This window comes from Podarcis gaigeae (genome assembly GCF_964106915.1).
Source record: "Podarcis gaigeae genome assembly, chromosome: 8".
In the NCBI taxonomy this organism is placed as follows: domain Eukaryota; kingdom Metazoa; phylum Chordata; class Lepidosauria; order Squamata; family Lacertidae; genus Podarcis; species Podarcis gaigeae.
The window spans coordinates 43,978,164-44,001,099 of record NC_139684.1 but is presented as its reverse complement, the minus strand read 5'-3'; the positions used below and the strand labels follow the sequence as shown (position 1 = coordinate 44,001,099).

General features: G+C 43.2%; 1 protein-coding gene across 3 annotated transcripts in view; it reads right to left on the bottom strand.

Annotated features, from left to right (window-relative positions):
* The window catches only part of CARMIL2 (capping protein regulator and myosin 1 linker 2), a 65,915-nt gene that overhangs the window by 1,733 nt on the left and 41,246 nt on the right, over window positions 1-22,936 (bottom strand). For all 3 annotated transcript variants that reach the window (XM_083752209.1, XM_083752210.1, XM_083752211.1), the window contains 9 exons: window positions 20,624-20,690; window positions 18,065-18,333; window positions 9,130-9,233; window positions 8,104-8,509; window positions 7,073-7,192; window positions 6,219-6,255; window positions 3,674-3,745; window positions 2,277-2,627; window positions 1,795-1,902 (listed from right to left, as the gene is read on the bottom strand). In XM_083752209.1, coding sequence (XP_083608335.1) covers window positions 1,795-1,902; window positions 2,277-2,627; window positions 3,674-3,745; window positions 6,219-6,255; window positions 7,073-7,192; window positions 8,104-8,509; window positions 9,130-9,233; window positions 18,065-18,333; window positions 20,624-20,690 — 1,534 coding nt within the window. The remainder of the gene's footprint in view (window positions 1-1,794; window positions 1,903-2,276; window positions 2,628-3,673; window positions 3,746-6,218; window positions 6,256-7,072; window positions 7,193-8,103; window positions 8,510-9,129; window positions 9,234-18,064; window positions 18,334-20,623; window positions 20,691-22,936) is intronic.

Here is a 22,936-nt window from a genome sequence, read left to right as displayed (position 1 = left end):
GCCTGCTGCAGTTGAGATAGATAATGAGGCTGGCAGTTCTGTAAATGTCACTAAGTACATTCTGTGTGTAATATTTAAGGATCACTGTACACAGTGCTCCAGCAGATGCTGTTCTGTTCTAGAGCTCTTGGCAGTGATCTCCCACTTCTAGCCTCATGGCAGATGGGCTAAAGTCATATGTACATAGCAGTAGTTACAAACTGGCAGATGAGCACAGCTAATAGACAATGGCCTTTGGAGTTCAATTCCTTGGCTCCAAGTACAGTGGTACCTCTGGTTACGAACTTAAGGCGTTCCGAAGGTCTGTTCTTGAGGTGAAACCATTCTTATCCTGCGGTGCACAATTTCCATTCACATCCTGGGACAAAGTTTGCAACCAGGGAGCAGCTACTTCTGGATTAGTGGCGTTCATAACCCGAAGTGTTTGTAACCAGAGGTACCACTGTAGATTTTTATTGGCATTCTTATTGCTTGTCAGTTTATGTTGTTGTAACACACTTCTGTCATAATCTTTTTATTCAAGAGAATCCATGAACCCCCAGTTTGGCATTATCAGGATATGTGGCTAGTGGCAATTCCAATGGACATGTAAGCAGTGACTTGCCTATTATTTCTTCCAAAACCTGCTTATATTCAGATCTCACACAGAGGCTTGGTGGTTTCTTTGTATCACAGTTTTGACATGCATGACCTATTATCTTGTCCAATGGTCTTTTATACTAATGAATGTTTCACTGACCTTTCTGATTCTGATTGCCTTATTTATTTTCTCCCTTTTTAATATAAGGCCATTTGGGACTTTATGTGTGCACTATCTTATTGTTGACCCTTTTAACCAACATTCAGACTGTTGCAGATTACTCACACACCCCTCAGTTTATCTGTTGCCTACATGCCCTACACTTTCTTCTCCCCTATCCATATTTTTAACCCCTCTCTATTTCATTTAATTTGTAATATATGATGAGACACAAGCTGGTGATAACCAATAAGAAGGATGGCAAATTTAAGCAAGGCTGGTGGTCCAGATTTTTTGGGGGGCGGGGGGAATTATCTTAAAAGGTAATGTTACTCTTAGCTCCATAGCTCTACTCTTTCTCCTTCAGCCATGCACATTTAACACCATAGTCTCCCATCTTGGTCCATACCCTCTTCACAAACATTTTATGAAGCAACATCATATATGATTTCTCTCTCTCTCTCTCTCTCTCTCTCTCTCTCTCTCTGTGTGTGTGTGTGTGTGTGTGTGTGTGTAAAACTTACATTCTCCCCATCTGCTGACCAGCAACAGCCTGTCTCACTTAAGGAACACTCCAGGTCCCTGGTAATTCGATACATACCTGAGGCCCAGTGCCTATTTTAGAAAAAACTAACCCTTGCCTTCTGCTGACAGCATTTTGAGACTACTATCTAACCAGTTCCCCACACTTTGAAGTGTTGAAGACACTGTCCTACACAGTTCCCAAACCACCACAAAACCTAACACTGGTACCTTGTATATTAATTCACCTGACTTACTTTTATTTCTAAATAGGTGGCAGGGATGAAGGCCAATCTCACTGAATCAGTGCTTAGTGGAAGAAAAAGCAATATAAGTCTAAAACGTTGACAGTTGTTTCTTGTTAACAAATCCAAAATAAAATGAGACTGGGAGAAGGGGATTATCTGAAAAGCACCCCAGGGTGCATGGAAGCAGTGTTTTTGCTTCTTGCAAGAGCCACCTAGACAGTAAATTCATTCTTTAGATCATGATTTGCACTCTGAAAGAATGCTGTGCTCTGCATGTTTACTTACGGTGCAGCTCTGCTGCACAGGCCTGGTCCCTGAGCTGTTCTTCGTGAACAGACATGGCCCTCCGGTTTGCCACAGGCTTCAGACGAGATTTGGGTTTGAGTTGATTGTCTGAAAAATAGAGGGCAGGGGTTATATGCTATTCAAGCAGGCCTTGACAAATTTCAGGCGTATTCTGGGAGCCGCCACATAGAAAGTAGGTTTTGCTGTTAAGCCACATCTCCAGATTTGGCCAGCCTATCACTGGCAAGCTACAAGCTTTGGATTAATTAGCTACATCCCATGCAATGTTCCAAGAAATACAAGTTTGCTGAGACAGCCAGATTACACTTTCCTTCTCCCTTGTTCCAAATGAACATTATAGCAAAGTGAGACATAGAGAAAACTTGCTTCACTGTGCTCTGGCCTCTGGGATGTTGGCAGAGAAGCAAGCAGCAAGATTTAAATACTGGAGCCCCACTAGTACCGGAATCTACTGAACATACCTCCAGCAATCACGTTTACATCAGCATATGAATTCTGTAGCTCAGCAAATGCTCGTCCTTCTCCAGCATTGCTAGTCCTCCGCATAGGAAGAGGGCCTGCTGTGCTTCTCCCAATCCTGGGCAAACTGCTGCTCCAGCTCTCTTTCGCTTTCTGCTCTCTTGGGCTGGCTGGCTCTTGTACGGCAAAAGCTCTTCTTGGCGAAGAGCTGAGATCTGAACACTTGCCCTTGAGCTCTACATTGAGTTGCTTCCCAAGAGCTTTCCAGGATAGTCTCCCCTCACTGGATCCTCCACTGGGTTCTGTACCTGTTCTGCCAGCAGCATCAGCAGGACCTAGCCGCACGGAGGGATCTGCAATACAGCACCACATACTATCAACTGGACAGGCATTCACACCCCTCCCACTCTTACATGCTTGATCAGTTCTTCTGGGATGATTCTGCATCTCCAAATCATTTATTTATTTCCTCTTTCTACCATTATTATTACTTTTTTACATTTTCATCCTGTTCTTCCTTCACATTACTCAGGGCAGCATACATGGCTCACCCTCTGATTTTATTCTCACAACAAGCCTTTGAGGTCGGTTATGGTGAGGTATATTGAGTAAGCTTGATGACCGTGTGGAAATTTGGACGACATTCTCCCTAATCCTAATACATTAAATGTCACTACACTACACTGGAACTCTATGGGCAAATGAATTCCTGACATAAACCCCCAAAGATATCCCAAGGGCCATATCTCCATGCAAAACCTGGAGGAACGTAAAGCAGTTTCATTCGGAACACTATTTTTTTTTAAAAAAATATATGTGAAGTGGCCTACCCTATCAGTACATAAATGCATTCTGTAGAAACTGTTTCAGTTCATCATTGCATGAAGCAGCTGTGCTTTTGCTTAGTTCGCATAGGACAAAAGTAACTTGAGCCTAATACAGAGAGGCTATAAACTAACGATCTGTTATTCCCCAGCCCACTGTGGGGCTGGGTCAAGAGTTTGTCCCATGACCTCTGATCTGTGTTCTTTGAGACTAAGGGCCAAACTAGACATGGCATTAAACGTGTCTTTGTACTTATTGTGCATGGTTGTTGTTTTTAATGCAGATAGCAGCCACTGAAAGGGTTTATCATTATTGGGAACAGGGATGGGGGAGTTTAACCCTTTCTTGCCCCTCTGTGGTCCTGACAAACACTGTTATTCTGAAGCTGTTGTTTGCATTGGGAGGAAATCCCCCATTGTGCCATGCCTAGCTTTAACCCTGAGCTCTATATGCAGATTGCCATGGCAAGTGTGTGAACAGTTGAAGAGACTGATCTGCTATAGCTAAAGAGTGAAAACTACAGTATTATAAAGCACCATGGAAAGGAAACTCACCAATCTCAAAGCACACCTACCTGTGGACATGGAGTATGTGCGTGATTTCAAGGGGCAAGGAGGAGATTCCGCTGAACTGTCCACAATATCCCCTAGAAACCAAACAACCACATTCAAGAAGCAGGCCAAAAACAAGGTGTAGAATGTGTTTGGGGGCATGGATTACTGCTGAAGGTCAAAGGGTTATTTACCCAAAGTGCAGCTAAACTTGTAAAAACCTAGATCCTGCTGAATGCAGCTGGAGGCTTATATGATATAATCCTTCCCTGCATGTAGAAAACTAACTAGAACTCTTCTGCTTGACATCTAGTTTTCTACATGTATGGGATTTTTTTGTATGGAGGATAGTCTGAAGGCAACCGTAATGAAGCTAAGCAGGTTTAGTTCAGGTCAGTGCCAGGGTGAGATATAGCCTGGGAACCTCATGTATGCGTTACTAAATTTTGATAATGGAAAAAGCGACATATGAATGACATAAATTCCACCAGTGCGAAGTGATAAAGCTCGTGCACAGGTTGACCACTTCATTGAGAACTAGATATCGAACACCATTGCAAGCTCATTATATGTTGCATATTATCTCGAGAATTAGTTCTCTGTATGACAAGAGTTGCAACCTTTTTGGCTCCATGTGCCAGATTCCTTATCACAGGCCAAATTTGATATACGAGTGGGGTTAGTCACATGTCAAAATCCCTTGCGCATCTTTAATTCCCAATCTTGGAGATTTAGAGCTTGGGGCAACTGGCAAAGTCCTTTAAACATTTGAGCAAGTGGGTGCCACAGGGAGGAGAAAGAAACCTGCATTAAACCTGTTTCTTTCTCCTACCCACCACCACCCTCTCAGATGTTTAAAGGGGTGGGTGGGAGAGAAGAAGCAAGCCTTTAAAAATCGGAGCAGGCAGTGGAGGGTGAGGGAGAGGAGAAATGAGCTTATACAATGCATGCTTCTTTCACGTCCTCCGTCACTGCTCTCTTGGATATTGAGAGAAGCACTCCCTTTCAGACATACCCCACACTTTGAAACTCCAATTTTGGGGGCTTAAACAGGAATGATGGCATGATTGAACTAAGCAGATTTACCCTCCGTTCATCAGCTGTTGAGTGGGAATTAAATCTTACTGCCTTGGCTACATGATCGTGTTTCCTGCTGGGAACAGTGCACCGCCAATGTAGGATTAAACCCTCTCCTGCCCAAAGCCTTGTGGGGTAAATGGGACCAAGTTTGGCCTGCAGGCCAGAGGTTCACCACCCCAAATGTCAGGCTGTGGGGTAAATGGGACCAAGTTTGGCCTGCAGGCCAGAGGTTCACCACCCCAAATGTCAGGCTGTTGGCACCTCTGCCAGCAGTATATCCTGCTGGCCCAGCTTGAAATTTGGGAGTCATGCTCTCACAAATCTCCACATCATTGTGGCAGGTTTGCTCTAGTTACTCACTTAGCATGAAAATACCTTGCTCTTGCTTGCAGAAAGATACCCCCATAGCTCATATTTGAGAAGATTGGAGCCATTACATTATAAAATAGAATTTGAAACAGTGAGTTGATGCTAATATAAATCATTTGTCATTATGTGTATCATGATCTCTTGCTCTCACTCCATCAGCAAAAGTAAGACACCTATCCACACACCATAGACATAAAAGCACCACTCATGTACTCTGTAAAGAATGAAACTTTACTGTCTCTTCCCACCACCTTCTTCTCTACTATCTCCCTACTTCTTTTCCCCCCTCAACCCCACATTGCTTATAACAAAAATGTCTCAAATTGACTGCAATTGATCTGTGTGAAAGACTCTACTATTTGAAAATAGAGACACTGAATGTATTCTTGTTACTTATGGAAAATCTTTTAATAAAAACATTTATAAAAAAAGGAATTGCAACATGTTGGTTCCCAACATGATCTTCCTGAATCAGTGAAAACAGCACTGTTGGCTGTAGCTAGCCTTCCTCAGATTTCCTAAGGTTTACAGAGAGCACTTCAATGAAGAAGTTGTAACAAACAAAGCAGTGGTATTGTTGGTTTTCCTTTAACAAAGAAAACAACAAGCAATGAGTGGGTGGAAAGAGGCCATGGGCATGAGTTCTGTGTTTTCTCAGGAATATCTCACGTATTATTTCCCTTTCAAGTCCAGTAGATGTCATCAATGCTCAGTGCACAGTCGGAAGGCAAGTGTTTGCAGTTTTCTCTGTGCTTCTCTTTCTAAACGGAGGCATTGAAATGCTTGCTGTTAAAACTGGATAGATTTCCAGGGGTCTCTTTTGTGTGCTCCTTAATTCCACATACCCAAGGGGGCTTTGCACCTGTGATTTTCACACAGCAACCCATTTATGAAGCTAGGGGAGTTTCAAGAGCAGGTTTTTGATATGATGTAGTGATAGGAGCCCTAAGGTACTGGTTCTTGGGAGCACAGTACAGTATTTTGGATTCCAGGGTTGAGGCATCTAGAAATTTGAAACACTTTCCTTGTCCTACAGGAAGGACAAGGTATGGACTGCTCAAGCAATGTAACATAGTGAATAGTGGGAGCAGGGGAGAAGTAGAGTCAGCTGCTACTCACCATCAGAACCAGCTTTCTTAATCTCCCCATCTTTGCTCTGCAAAAGAATGCAAAGAAAAACTCTCAGGGGATAATGCTTTCTGGAAAACGTCTCTAGAGTAGCCTACATGAGAAAGGCAAGGAAAAGGAAATCCTACAACTTGGCAGGAAATGGAGAGGATCTCAGTTTGACTGAAGTAAGAATTAGGATGCTGTTGGGATAGGCCCCAGTGGATATGAGAGGGAGGGTGCCAGTAATGGACAGTTTACATGCAATTTTGTAATACTATTGTTCTCATGGGCAATGGAATATCCCACTACAATCACTTAAGTGTCCATCAGATACCAGGGATTGAACCGCATCTTGGAGATGGAATGGATTAAAAGGCAACACAATCTGGATTTTTGCCAAAAGAGAGGAACATCTATCCAGTAACTCCCACTACTGAAGAGAGTCTGATGTGCATGAGCAAGCCCATTAAGCAACAAACAGCAGATCATTTGGGATGTGCATTTCTTTCCATAGAGACTACTTTTGTTGGCATTACAGACTCACACTAACAATGCATCCTATGCAGGTTTACAAGTACATTCCACTGCGTTCAGTAGGGCTTACTCCCAGGTATGTGTGTACAGAATTGCAGCCTTAGTTATTTTTCCGTTTAAGGCAAAAATGGGCTGCAATTAAGTACAGTGTTTTATTTAAAATTAAACTAATCAAAGCAGGCAAAGAAAATAACCTGCTCAGAACACATTTCATTCCCTAGCTCTCATTACACTTTTAGCTTCTCCCAAAGGAGGCTGCCTGTTCCAAGCAATTCAAAAATCACTATTACTGCTAAAAGACCCACCACCAAAAGCAGCATTGTCCTCACCTGTTTCTTTTTACCTTCAGTGGATAACACCTTAGTGACACCAATCCGATGCAGCATGACATGGACACGTTGTTCAAAGGAGCTGGGCAGTTCCCCATCACTCTTCTCAAAAGGCCTCTTCTATAGGACAAAACATATGACAAATCTGGGCTGCAATGCCACTTACTACTTCAGCAAAACAGACTAGGAGCTTTACCTAGCTATTTAGGCTGTGCATCCTAGCTTGGCTGTGTTGCTAAACCTTACATTTTGTGTGAACCAGGGGTGGGGGTCCTTTCTGAGGTCACTTATCTGGATACTGCAAGGACAGTCAGGCAAGCTAGCTTTATACCAGGTGCCTTGCACAAGCCACCATCTGCTCTTCACACTCACCCAAACAGTCCAATAGTTAGTAATGGAGTATCCAGTCCCTTTCCCACAGCTGAAATTTCAGTAAGATCCATCTTTCCACCCTACAGCAATCATTGCTATGATGACAAAGAACTTGTACAGCTGCTTCTTGACAGTCATCTGTCTAACTGGGTTTGAGCAGGCAGGGGAGATAAAATAGACAACATCCCCCTGTATAACATCCCCCTCACTGCGAAGTAGTCAACAACTATAGGATGCTTCCCTTTCTTGACACATGAACACAACTGGAAGCATGTGTTCTTTGAAGATATCTTGACAGTTGGTCTGTGAACACCACTACAGAAAACTGCAGCTTATTCCTAGCTTTGTTAGGGATAAACCTGTTTTTTCTTCTCCCTAGCAAAGGGGCATGACCAGTCATCTCTATCATAGGACTCACCATCTTCCATCTTAGGGCTAAACTGAGTGTTCACATTCTTGACTTTAAAAGACCAGATTCATCACATGCAATGTCCCATAGATACGTAATGGAACAGTCTTGTTGAAACTAAGGAGGTCTGGATCTGGTCAGTGTATAAGAGACTGGGAATTCCATGTATGCCACCTTGAGTTCCATGGTGGAAATAAGATTATATTAATTAAATAAATACTGAGCCACACACGAGACAGAAAAGACTTACCTTCTCATGTCTCACACCAAGACCCTCTTCATCTTCGCCTGACAGAAGAATCAGGGACTGGGACTTCCCCTCCCTGGAGTATTTTGGCCTGGCCCTTCGAGCACTGTCTGGAGTTTGGCTTTGCTCCAGGTAACCTCTGCTCTCCAAAGCCAGCCCTCCTTCCTCAGACTTGCTTAGTGCTTTAGTTGGCTCGCTGGCTTTGCTGGGGGCCCTTAAAATGTCACTAAGCATCAGCTTTCTGCCCCTTGTTGCTGAGGGACTACCCTCGGGCTCTTTCTCTGGCCTGGAACCCCGGCTTGACTTCGGCTTCTTGAAGGCAAAGAAGTGTCCAATTTTCTTTTTCAAGGTCCGAGAACCAGATGGTGTTGGCGTGGCTTCTGCCAGGCAGGATTCCAATGATGCAGGCCTGCAACCAGACAAGAAATAAGAATAGAATTACTTGGGGAGTTGCAGTCATATTGACATCTTGGAATCCTAGTGAATTTTTGTGAATAGGGCGCCCTTGGTACAAATATGCCCACAATGAACTCAGTGTATTAAATGAAGGAAGAACCAGTCAGGTGCCAGCATAATTACCCACTCTGTGACAGAAAATGACAAATGCCTTGTCTGCACAGGTTGAAGATAGCAGTTTTGAATGTTCCCCAACATCAAAACAGAGAACCACAGGAAGTTAACTGTCAATACAATAGTGCCAGTGGAAGCTACTCTGCTTGGGAAAGCATTGGCTCCTTAAATAGCATTAGATAGCATTGGCACTCCATGTTAGGAAACAGCATTTGTGCTCCATTTCAGCCCTGAATGTATTAATCATGCGAAACAATCCAATTCTTCATGCAAAATTTGCCCAATAGTTCTGGCTGCTGTGAAAACTGTTAACAAATCTCATTAAACTTTTATCATTGTCATAATATTTGCCTATGTCATGGGCTGGCTCCCTGATTTTTACCCCATGGTGCAGAAATGCCCCACCATCTAGTTATTGTTCACTGGTAACAACTGGACTGAGGAAAACTCTTCACTTACTGTAAATGCTCATGAATCACCTTCTTTGTGAAAAACTCATCTAGCCCTTCATCCAGCCTAGCGATGCTTCTGTCTTCATCATTCTCACGCACAGGAGGCTGCACCTAGGAGAAAGTGCCACAGTCAGAGCAACAGGCAGGAGAAATAAGAAATGGGAGTATGAAATTGAAAAATAATCCACCACCATACAGGCTCTTTACTCTGTTCTTCTTGTTTACACTGTAGACTCAGAGGGTAGAAATCAGCTATTTTGTCTGGCCAGCTATTCAAGCAGCAAATACTGTTTGGGTCTAGAAAACTCTTAACTGAAACTTCACATCATATCACATTACACAAATATGATGAGGGCACATAAATACTGGCATTGTTGTTAGTACTTGTACCATGTTACACAACAAATACATGCAGTGAGGATGCACTCTTTCTTGCCTGTGAGGTTCTTGCCTCCTGGATATTCTCTGATATCTTTCTTTAGGATTTGGCTCCTCTACAGAAAAGCCTGTTGCTCAGATATTTAACACTTGGATTTACAGTCACCTTCAGCTCATAAGCAGGCATGACTCAGCCATGGCAAACTCATCAGAAAACAAAAATTTTGCTCCCTGCTTTGGGCACCGTGCTGTCTGGCTGACCTTCTAAGAAAGGCCAATTTGCAGTCTTGATCATGATTCACCTTCCAAACATGTAAATCTTGCAACACAGTGGACAAAGTAGAGACAGATCATAATTCTTGGTAACCCCTAAACTGCCCCTCTTTCCATCATCACAGGTTACCAAGAGGCCTAGAAAGCCAAATGGGTGTGAGCATGGTGGGAAGCCACTAAACTGCCTCCCTTTCTGTGCTAGAGCAGGGTCCTTGCATCTTAGGTCCAACACTCCTCTAACTTTCTAGACCATGATTGTTGTGTACACCAGCAGTAAGGGCCAAACTTAATGCATGATGTCAGAATGAATTTCTAGACTGAATATAAAAAAAGGAAAACAGAATTGTTTTCAAAACACGTTTAATAGAAGAACAGTTTACTGTACATTTATATTAAAAAATGGTGACAAGCACCAAGTGCAGGATTCTAATCAGAAGAGAATGCAGTTTTCTTTCAGAAGAAACAGAAAAAAACAGAAAGGATGATAAGGGCTGGTGTACCAGTAGGAGGCATGCCTCACATGACCTTTATTAGGCATGATGGCATCTTTTTCTTAACCAATAATATTGAACCTCACCACCTCTTCATCCAGTTCTGATTAACAGCCTTCAATATAATTTTGTTCCAGCTATACCAGTAAATCTTGTTTTTAGACATTAGTAAAATATAGAAAAACTATATAAGAAGGGTATTTTAATGCTGCCTTAGCATGACAGGTCCCAACTTTCTAGACCAGGGATAGACAAACTAAGGCCTGGGGGCTGGATGCGGCCCAATTGCCTTCTCAATCCGGCCAACAGACGGTTCGGGAGTCAGTGTGTGTTTACATGAGTAGAATGTGTGCTTTTATTTAAAATGCATCTCTGGGTTATTTGCGGGGCATAGGAATTTGTTCATCCCCCCTCCCCAAAAAATATAGTCCGGCCCACCACATGGTCTGAGGGATGGTGGACCAGCCCATGGCTGAAAAAGGTTGCTGACCCCTGCTCTAGACACATTTATTATAGCATTGTGAAGCTCCTGGAAATGAGTGCAGCAGCAGCACAGTTAACAATGTAAGGGTTGAGTTATGTGCTGTGCACATACTTTAACAATCAGTCTCATTAAGCTACATAGAGATTCACACAACCCATATTCACAGCAGATGGAGTGGTTTCAAAATGAGGGGGCTGGACTGTGGAGGCTTTCCAGGTACTTTTCCAATTTGTTGGTAGTGCTGGGAACAGTTTCGGAAGCACAATGTAAAGCTCATGTGTTTGGTCAAGGCGTGGGACTGGCAGATAGTTACTGAACAAATGGTGGTGGGTCTCTACAGTAAATAAATAAAAGTTTGTTTCAACCATAAACCATTACAAAAACAAAACAACTGATTAAAAAGTCACTTGTGGCAAAATGGACTCCATGTACATCTATATGGAAACACATAACTAATCCCCAGGACTACCGGTAAATACATGAGCCCAAATTTAGAGAATGTTAGTCCCACTGAAATCAATAAAACAAATTAGTTGCAACTGAATTTATGCTTCATTAATATTAGAGGGACTTTTCTGTAGAAGATGGAAATAGACATAAAGAAGACAGGTCTCTAAAAGTGACCATAGTGTATGACATAGAAATCCATATACATTTTTAGTTTTGCCCAGAACAGTGCAGACACCACCACTTTTTTATTATCTTGCCATTACTATTTCCAAACATCAAATCAGCTTTACATAAATTTGACCAGCGTTCTCAACCTTTCAGCAACCCTGGAAGCAACCTCTGTCTTACAGATTGGATTATGGAGCTACAAAAGAGTTAATACAACATACCCTAAATGTAATCCAATCCTCACACTTTAAAACTGCAGATTATATATGCCACAGTAGGGTTGCAGAATATGCTATTGAAACCCAGATGGTATAAACTGAAATCTGAGAAGTATGAAGGCATTTTAGAAACTTGGTTAATTCTCCAGCCCATGCTTTTATTTAAGCATTTAAAGTTCTTATTTAATCATCTAGAATCAAGCCAAAGGAAGCAACTCCTACTGGACATGAAAATACAATCTACTCCCAAATTCTGCTTTAGCTTCCTTGCTGCATGAACCCTTTAGCTAAGAAGGCTCTGATTTAGAACATGGTGTATGCTCAAAAAAAAATGAGAAAATCTTCTTCCTTACACACCTTTAGGATACAGAGTAGAATCCAAGCAGGATATGTTCATGTGAGGAAAGCAGTCTCTCCAAGACTCCACACAAAATGATGGATCCAGTTAATGACAGTAACTGTTGATCCTACACTTGGTTTTGGGAATGCACCTAGCAGGTCTCCCCTGGTGGCAGTACATGAGTCTCAAGTTATCCTAGAACACGGGTGTCAAACACAAGGCCCGCGGGCTGAATCCGGCCCGCCAGACCTCTTCATGTGGCCCGTGTAGCCGCCGTTCTCGCTGCTGTTCTTGCCCATCCAGTGCACCATCGCCTGGTTGTGCGCCGCGTCGCCTTTCAGCACAAAGGAGGTGGTGAGCAGAGAGGCCGCCTCCGGAGGTCCCCCGCCGGCGCGACCCCACAGACTGCCCGCCTTGTCCCATGGGCTGCCGCATCTCTGGCGGCTGCTCCGGTCCGGCGGGCGTGCCGCCCAGGAGGCGCCCAGCGCAAGCAGCAGCAATGCAACTGCTCCTCCGCGCGCCCCGGCAGCTCGCCTGTCAGACTCACATCCCTGCCCGGCGGCGCAGCGGAGGCCGAGCATGGCGCCAGCAGGGGCTGCCGGGGCGTGCGGAGGAGCAATGCATAAATGCAACTGTGTGGGCCTACCTTTGCATCAGTACTGGCAGAAACACCAGGGTGCAGAACTCCAAATCATTTGGCACCCCAATATGTATCTGCAGAGGATGCTGGGGATTTTTTTTGTGGCCCTGGGAACACATATTTTAATTGTTTTTTAAGGGAGGAAAGCAAACACAGGCTTTGGCTGTTTTCCAAAATTTAAAGCCAATTTGAGCATCCCGGAAATTACACAACACACTCTGGTCTACACTGAGGTTGTCTTCTGACTGGCTAGCCTAAAAGGGCTTCTTGGATTCCAATATAGTTCATTTTAAAATTCCATTTTAATGCTGGACTGTTTTAATTTGGCACACGTTTTAGGAAATTAACATATGCAAGTGAACATTGTCTGCACTGGTGAGTTTTTGTGGCAGATTTAACAAGCTTAAGAGCTATCTGAAATTGCAGGACTCCTGTTAACTAGAATGCTTGGATGTTTCCAGAAGGGAATTTATTGTGCAATCGGTGCTACTCATGCACCCAAATTTACACAGCATGCACACAACATCATTATAAAATACTAGTTTGTGCTTTTCCTTTTTACACATTTAATCCTGATTTTCCTTTACTGCTGATAAGTAAAAACAACCTGTTTCACATCAGCAGCTACTGCTGCTGCTGTGGAAGCTTGTTAGCACATTTTTGTGCTTTAGTTTGTCATATGTGTAGTGATGTTTTGGTGGGTGGTCTCTCATCACATCCTTTCTGACATTTACTACTCTCACTTGAGCACAACCTACCCCTTTTTTCTAGTGGTCCAAATGATATGAGCATTTCCACTGATTATTGCATATAGAAGGCATATCCAAAATGTAAACAACCTGGTTTGGAGGAAATGTCTCTACAAAGAACCTTGGAAACCTTAATTGCAGTACATTTGCTGGGCTTAACAAAAAAAATAATACAGCAATCTTGGGATCTCTGTATAACCCTTCAACAAAAGAAGGGGAAAATCAAGCAAAGGGCAGCCAGGGAAGGATATCTGATTATTTCAGGCCTTCCTGAAGCAATGTCAGTGACTTCTATACCAAATAGTTATGCCAGGCATAGGCAAACTCGGCCCTCCAGATGTTTTTAGACTACAATTGCCACCATCCCTGACCACTGGTCCTGTTGGCTAAGGATGATGAGAGTTGTAGTCTCAAAACATCTGGAGGGTCGAGTTTGCCTATGCCTGAGTTATGCTGTTTCAATGGATTCAAACTAGTAAAAAAACACTACTGTAGTGGCGGGAATTCTGCAGTCTCTGGGCCTAATTAGGTCCACCAGGCCAAATTTGGCCACCACAACTTATTTGCTGGGCTAGGCTCACCTACCACTCATCTGATGTCATATGACATCATGCATCACACAGGTAAAGCTGCAGCTGAAAAGGAACAATCAGGAGCCTTTGAGGGCATTATCAAAGGTACCGGTAACTGACAGGTGAGCAGAGCCACCCACCTGTCAATGTAGCCTAAAAAGGTTGGCCACTTTTGAATCTGTCCCTCTGTGCAAAAGTGGTTCCCCACTCCTGTCCAATGATCTCAAAGGCCTAAATCCAGTAGGTCACATATCCACCACACATCTCACAGTGCTTCCACTCATAGGAAATAGTTGTTTCCAGCAGTGGCTGCCCAATACATTTTTATGGGACAAATTTGCCCTGCACAACCCATAGGTGAGATGTAAGCAATTGGGGCAACCTATAGGTGTCATTCACTCTCCTGCCTGCACTCTCACTAATTAATATGCATGTATCTACATATCTGGAATGATTTGGGTTATATGGGCACACATGGAAATATAAACATGTAATGATGCAAACATGCCTGAGAGTTTTTGGTTTCTCAGAAGTAGGGATGGAAGAGAAATTTGATTCACTTTGCATTCAAAGATGAATCTACCTAATTTGCACTTTCTTAAACAACATTTGACCCAAAGCACAAGCATCCTTCAAAGTTTACACTTCTTTGAACTTTGCACAGTGCAGTTCTCCAGCCAAGTAATGTGTGTAAAAATATGTATACTAGAATACAGCCTGCATTAAAATGCACATATTAGTGAAAATAACATACAAAATGTACTATATTACAGAAAATTAAAAACATAAAACAGCCCTGCAGGATCAGGCCATAGGCCATCTAGACCAGCATCCTGTTCTTACAGTGGCTAACCAAATTCCAGTGGGAAACCTGCAAGCAGCACCCAAGCGCAAGAGCACTCTTCCCACCTGCAGTTTTCAGCAACTAGTATTCAGAAGCATTGCTGCCTCCAGCCACGGAGGCAGAGCCTAGCCATTCTGGCTAGCAGCCATTGATAGCCTCATCCTCCATGACTTTGTCCAATCCTTTTTTCAAGTCATCCAAGTTGGTGGGCCATCACTGCCTCCTACGGGAACGAGTTCCATAGTTTAATTGTGTACTGTATTTTGATTTGGAAAAATGTGTATATTGGGGAAACCTGCATACAATTGTTTATATTAAAATAAATTTATACTAAAATGAATTTTCATGAGAACTTTAAAAAATAGATATTACAAACTGATGTACAAATGTGAAGAACTGAAAAGATTAAGAAATTGAGGAAACTCAAAATATTCAGCTTCACCCATTTATACTTAGAGGTACATGGTCCTGTTTCAAAAGACACTGAGACAAAGAACATAAGGAATGCCTATGATGGCTCAAATAAAGGGTCCATGTAGTCTAGTATTTCCAGTGCCCTTGAGAAGCCCTATAGAAATAAGTCATCCCCTGCTGCTTGCTCCCAGTATCTCAGAGTCATAAGGTATACCCAGGGCTGGCATCACTGAGCAACAGCCAAAGCCCACAACCCAGCAGGAAGACCAGCGCTAACTTCCACAGCACTCTGCTCTCGCTCCTTCTCCTTGTTGCTGTTGTCTGTTTACCTAACCCCCTCCAAGCATGCAAGCAGTAACAAGACACTGAAGCAGAGGACAGACTGCAGTGGCAAGGGGTTGGACCTGATTACTTTTAAGGTCCCTTCCATCTCTCTGATTCCAACATCAGAGCTTCCAACATGAGAAACAGCAGCAGCCTCCACTTGTCGTGCCCTTTTTGGGGGTCCCATTGAGCTGCTAGGGTGAATAATTTTTCATAGATCTATCCTCCATTAATTTGACCAAACCCTTTTAAAGACATCTGTCCTAGATGCCATTCACAAATTTCATACATTAAGCTTGTGTTTTCTTTGCTTTCTTTGATCAGTCCTGAAATTATGGTGCCATCTCAACTTAACTGAATGGTCTTGGGTTCAAGTCTCAATTGTTGTTTCTAGTATTGGGAGTAAGAGACCATAAGGCAATAAATAGCTAAACTCTCCCCACTCCTTCACTTCAGCGTAGTCTGGGAGTAAGAGCCTGATTTAAAAGAAGTTCCTAGTCAGATGTAGGAAATGTTGTCCGCAGCACCAAAATAAGTGGTCAGGCATCTCATACATTTGTGTGAATGTACAAACACATCTTTATTATATAACAGTAGCATTATAGAGTAGCAAAAGCTATATGCCAAAACATCTTTGGTTCCAATCTTAGCCATGCAAATCCATTGGATTGCCTTAGACAAGTCACAAGTTCTCAGCTTCATGCAACCCAATGCCATCTTCAAACAATGTGGGGATTAATATTAATACCATGGGTCTGCCTTACAGGACTATTGCAAGCATGTCTAGGTTAATGTATGAGAAGCAGTTTTAGTATTCAATGAGAATATCCAGGGCGGCTAAATCAGGGAGCAGGAGGCAGGCAGGAAAGGGTCCCTTCTCTATTCTTGCAGAAAGTACTGTTACGAGAGTAGTTAAAATAGCAGAGGCTCTTTGGTATGCTTTTTCTGAACCCCTTTCTCCCATTACTTCTGGGATGGAAGAAACCTGTGGCCTTCAGGCACTGAAGTGATCATGGGAGTCAATTCATTACAATGAAACAAGAAAGTATTGTGTATTAGTTAGCATGTCAGACCAAGACCCGAGAGACCAGGGTTTAAATCCCCACTTAGCCATAAAGCTCCCAGGATGACACTGGGCCAATCACCAACTCTCAGTCTAACCTACCTCACAGGGTGGTTGTGAGTATAAATCATGGAGGAGACCTACATGCACTTTCTTGGGCTCCTTGGAGGAAAGGTAAGTTATAAATGTAATAATACCATGCAGGGCCTCACTTGCCAAAGTGAACAGAGGGACCTGTAAATGCAGCAGGGCTAACTTACCACATTTTGAAGCAAGTGAAGTAATACAAATTTTAATCTAAAAAGAAAGGCCCACATTTAAGTCCAGGGTCTAATTAAATGACTACTGCCTTCACCCGCCTCCTGCAATTTCTTGTGGGTGTCCAATTGAATAAATACTAATTATCAGACAGAGAGTTCACAATTCACTATTCACCACTGCTTAGTTCAACCCACATTTTGAACTTTTCCAAGTATGTGGTAACCATACACAAACACACTTTGGGTACGCTTCACCCTAAAAAGAAAGTAGTGGTGGGAAACAGCCCTCAGCCCCAGTGCCTCAAGGCAACAAGCGATGAAGAAACATGTGTTACCTTTGCAGGGACGCCAAACTCCACTCTCCATCTTCCATCTTCTGAGGCATCACTTGCATTGCTATATTCATAATCTGGATTCACATATCACTCAAAGAATGCATTTCTCTTTCTCTCTCACACACACCCCCCCCCTGTTAAACACAGATTTCTAGTTCTCTAATTATATATAGCTTGGGCTGCACCACAAAGTTTTTGTTTTTTGTTTTTACTCTCCGCTGTAGTCAAAGTGTTAATTTATAATTCTATAAATGGACCATTTTCTGCTAAAAAGACATCTCGTGGTACAAGCCTTCCCTTCCCTTATTCTCCTTCACCTGGGAAAACATACCAGGTCAATGCCCAAAATGTTCAAAGAGCAAAGGCCTTACTTAGCTGTTTATATATTCTAAGGATCTAGTGGCATAATCCATGCTAACAGTTCCAAAAATAATCCACATTTTTTTCAGAAAGAGACAGTAGATTGTCCATGCAGCAGTATAAGTTTGTTCTTCCATAAATGTTTGAATAAACATAGCACTCAAAAGTGAGTGAGTGCATGCAGATGGTTGCCACAGAATCCAGATTGCAGTTTTCCTAGAGTGGGCAGTGCTACAATTTCCCCTACCTTGCAAAACCCAAGAAATAAACACAAGCAGCCAAGATCTGCTTCCAGACCCCCAAATGCTGCATATACTCATATATAAACAACCTTGTCCTCTACGCAGCAGTGGCCAGTGCCCAGCTGACAAGCGCATAATCAAACAGCTGCTGTTCTACTCATTTCATCTTCCAGGGCTGCAATAAACACCCGTAAGGCATTTGCCCATCTCTCTCTCTCTCTCTCTCTCTCTCTCTCTCTCTCTCTCTCTTCTTCCTCTCTCCACACACACACACACACACACGCCTTGTGCATCTGCAAAAGCAATTAGAGATTTAAAAAAGCAAGAGGAGTCTTACATTTGGCTTGCTGGGGGGCTGCCTGTTCCTGCGGTTGGGCCTGGGCCTGTCTCGGGTATAATGCTCCAATTTCTCTCCTGCAGTCGGCAGGTCCATAAGGGATTGTGCGGATGCAGGCTCTGTGCAAGGAAGCAGCCTGCTCCCAGCTTCAGCATCCTTTGTGGAGGCAGGGCGTGACTTCACGGAGGCACGGCTGAGTGACAGCTCAGCCTGGGGAGCCCCAATCTTGTTATCTTCTGCCTCTACCTTAAAATCGAGTTCCGATAGACCTGAAAGAGAGAGGTCGGAGGAGGTGGGGGGAGGGGGGAGGGGGGAGGAATCCTTGGAGTTGCCAGGCGGACAGCAGGCTGCCACTATGCAGCACAGCAACGTCTCCTGTCACACAGGCAGATTTGTTACATATCAGGCGACTAAACTGACAAGGCAGACTTGGCTACTGCTAATGGGCTCGGGGCTTTGTGCACCAATGGGAAAAGCCTGCCTTGCCTCAGGAAGGATGAGGAGGAGCAGCTAGTGCATCCCCTGGCTGAGACTGATTTCCTGGCTAGCTCACGCTTTGAGGAATAGAAGCTGGAGCAGCTACAGATTTATTTTATTTTCCAAAGACAAATAGGAGTGGGTGGTTCTGTACAAAGCCAGGTCGTGTCTCCTCTCCCCCACCTTTTCTTTTCATTTTGAGTGAAGCAAGGAGTCCCACTTTTCAGAGGTTGCCAAAGTCTGCTTTGCAAACAACCTAAGCCAACTGTGCTGTGACTTCCTGAAGCCAGCCACCCACTTGCATGTGAACAGGAGACAACCCCAGTACAGTGGTACCTCGGGTTAAGTACTTAATTCGTTCCGGAGGTGTGTACTTAACCTGAAACTATTCTTAACCTGAAGCACCACTTTAGCTAATAGGGCCTCCTGCTGCCACCGCGCCGCCGGAGCACGATTTCTGTTCTCATCCCGAAGCAAAGTTCTTAACCTGAAGCACTATTTCTGGGTTAGCGGAGTGTGTAACCTGAAGCGTATGTAACCTGAAGCATATGTAACCCGAGGCACCACTGCTTCTGTGTTGTCCCATATTCCTGCTCCCCCACTTACCCATTACTGCTGCTGCTATCCAGCAACTGGACACATGATGAAATCCACATTTCTCCTGTCATCCTTCTTGCTGCCCCATCTGTTACAGTCACCAGACTACATTTGCCTTGCTGCCACCCACACCTCGTAGGGCCTTAGCAAGCTGCCTTATACCTACCCAGATTTGACTATTTGTCCATCTAGCCTAGTATTGTCTACTGTAACTGGCAATGGCACTCCAGGGTTTCAGACTGGTCTTTTGCAATAGGTTTTTAAACTAGAGATGCCAGGAATTGAACCTGGTGGTGGTATTATTATTATTATTATTATTATTATTATTATTAAAAAATGTACACCTCCCTTCATCCAAAGATCCCAGAGCAGTTCACAATAGAAAAATGCAAAGTATGGAATCTACCAATTTGCCATTGTCTCTCCATTCTCCCTTCCTTCCTAGACTGGTTGAAGGAGGAGAAGGAAAGCACATGCAAGACCTATATAACTCAAGGAGAGATAGGGGATTCTGGCCACCTAAAATTTAAGAGCGCTGGTGACTTTGTATCATTTATTCCGAACATAAGATGTGGGAACCACTCCTGTACAAAGATCAACCATTTTAGGCTGGGTTGTGCAATGCTACAACCAGAGTATAAAGTTGTGACAGGCAGAGCCACTCTAAGACATTTTGCTGCTTGAGGCAAAGGACAAGGTGGTGCTTCCCATGACTTGGATGGAAGCCAACTGGAGTGGCAGTCAAATCTAGCTTCCACAAAAATGACCAGACAGCATCCTCCACTGTAACCAAGGGCAGCAGGGTAGCTCAGAAAGGGAAGTGAGGGAGCACAGGCTATGTGGAGCACACACAGCTCTGCTATCCAATATCTCACCACCATTCCTTCAGTACTTTGCTGCCTACTCCCCAGCCCCACTGGAGGTTGCTGCCCCACTTTGCCTAATGTTAAGTCTGGCTCTGGTGATAGGAAAGCAATCTTCCATGGAGACATGCCAATGTATAAACCTGCCCTGAAATTGAAGTATACAGGAATTACGGTAAGTCACTTGGGCCAAAAACAAGACGTACTTGGTCATGCTAAAGCCCCAATGAAATCAACAGGACAAGTTTGTTGTGCCTAATGTATATCCATTAATTTCAATGAGTTTTTAGTGCTGCAATCCTAGACACAGAAGCAAGGCCTATTGTCTTCATTGGGGCTTACTTCCATCTTAGTGGAGTTAGAGTTACTGCCTAATCATCTCTGAGATGCATTTGGGGCATTTCACACAAAGGTGCCACCAACTGCGTACCAAGCAGGGGCCAAAGCCACTCTCAACTCTCCACTGAGTGTCCATATATGATTGTATGTGTTTTCAAACTCATGCTTATCACATAAATACTTACAAAAAATAAAACCCTTTGGCATTCACCTAAACTGTTTCCCAGCTAAGTGGATTTTAGAAAAGGCGCTCATTCATACCAACACATATAATAAGCTTTACCATTTAGTCCAGGAGTTGGGAGAATGCTTGTGGAACAGCTGTGCTTCCATTGGGCAGCCATCTTGTACTGTGAAGAGAGGAAACAATACTTTAAAAACCAACTGTACTGTTGCACTGGCTGCCAGTATGCTACCAGGCGAGGTTTAAGGTCTTGCTGATGGTATATAAAATCCCAAACAACTTAGAAACAGCCTATTTGAGTGACAGTCTTATTCTCTATGTACCTGCCCTGTCACTGTAGCCTGCTTTTAAAATATTTTTTATTAAGGATTTTCTTGGTTTACATGCATTGTCTCTTTTCAGGTCATAGAATCGTTTCTACTGACCAGTTACATTCAGTGTGAGACACTGTTGTACAGGCTGGGGGAAAAGAGAAGGGGAGGGGGGGAAGAGGAGGTGGGGTGGTAAACTTACATTATTTTGCTTAGTGGGGGGAGCTTTGTGTCAGTGTCACTTGGGTAGGTTTTCTTTCTATTTGTTTGTTATATTTTCTTGGTAATGAGAGAGGTTGCAGGGGACAGTGCAGTCTTCTTCAGAAGCACGTTTTACCCTGTTACATATTCCTGAGGTCTGATCCATGAACCCCTGCAGCTAGGCCCTTTGCACCTATTTTGTGGAATTCCTACCCTCTGGCCATCTAAGAAGAGCCTACAGTGCATACAGTGCTAGATGCTCGCTTAAAACTTTCTTACACACACAAGCTTACTCTGTAGAGCAGGGGTCAGCAACCTTTTTCAGCCGTGGGCCGGTTCACCGTCCCTCAGACCTCGTGGTGAGCCAGACTATATTTTGAGGGGGGAAATGAACAAATTCCTATGCCCCACAAATAACCCAGAGATGCATTTTAAATAAAAGCACACATTCTACTCATGTAAAAACACCAGGCAGGCCCCACAAATAAGGCAGAAATGCATTTTAAATAAAAGGACACATTCTACTTATGTAAAAACACACTGATTCCCGGACCGTCCGCAGGCCGGATTGAGGCGATTGGGCCACATCTGGCCCACAGGCCTTAGGTTGCCTACCCCTGGTGTAGAGTGACCTAGCCATGTTATCGATACTTCTGAAGATACTTTATCATTTTCTTGTTTTTTATTTTGTGTCTATTTTAAATCTTAAAAGGTATGGTATTTTAGATGTTGAGTGGTACAGAAATTCCTACAAATCAATCAAACAAACAAACAAACAAGTTTGAGGATAAAAATGCAGAGTGGGTCAAACTGTACATTGTGTTAAATGTATGGTGTACAACTTGATCTTTCCCCTCTCTTTCAAATTTAATGTTAAGTTTTGGAACCCTTGATTTTCTTTTCTTTTCAGAGTTTATTTATGTTCAACAGAATACAAAATTTAAAGAAAAGCTACAAAACATGGAATTCTTAGATATATCTCTTATACTAGTTGAGGTTCTCAGGCTCCTCCCCAGCTGTGATCCTGCCAACCTGCCAACAGTACTCCTATTACTTGTGTGTATGTGAAGCTTCTGTAGGCACCAAGAGCTTTTTTCCTAAGGCTACTGCAGCATGAGGGGGATTTTAATTGGAATCCCATCCCTGTGCTCATTTGGGGGGGGTGCATCTACACTAAATATTACATTTTCAAAAACCCAGACATAATTACACACTATACACAACATTACATGTAGTTTGACCCTAATTTGATGGAGTGGTGTCACCACAAGGCAGGGACTTTTAATGCCTGGCTGCTGTGGGGGGACTATAGCTTCTGTTCAGAGATACCTTAAACTTTTTTATGGATTTGATGATAACCCACTCCTTTTTACTGTATATTTATATTAGGGTAGTGCTGCTGATATGATCCACCTAGATCAGGCCATGACACAGGTCTAGGTCTCAACCTACTAAATGAAGATTAGTGAAATGACAAACCTATTACAAGTCTATCTCTGTTTCATACCAGTTTCATTGCTGTGGCTTTTCTCAAAGATTGCTAAAAACTGTGCTTTGACAAGACTTCTCTGCTAAAATGAGATCACCACCTTCCCTCAAAGAAATACAATTCCCAGGGTTCACTGGGGACAGGGAATGACTATTAGATCATTTTAATTCTGCGACGCAGATATGCTCATAGCAGTCTCCCAAAGCAGAGATGAATATTAATTTGAAGCTTGAAGCTTTGCAGCTATATCAGAAGGTGGTGAGTATATCTCTAAAATCCCAGAAGGAAAACATACATAGCAAGGTCTAGTGACACAATTTGGCTATCGAACCAAGCTGCTATGTGTAATTTTGCAAATGTCTACAACAGATCAGGAGCGATTCCCACCACTGCTTTCAAAAGACTTGTCAG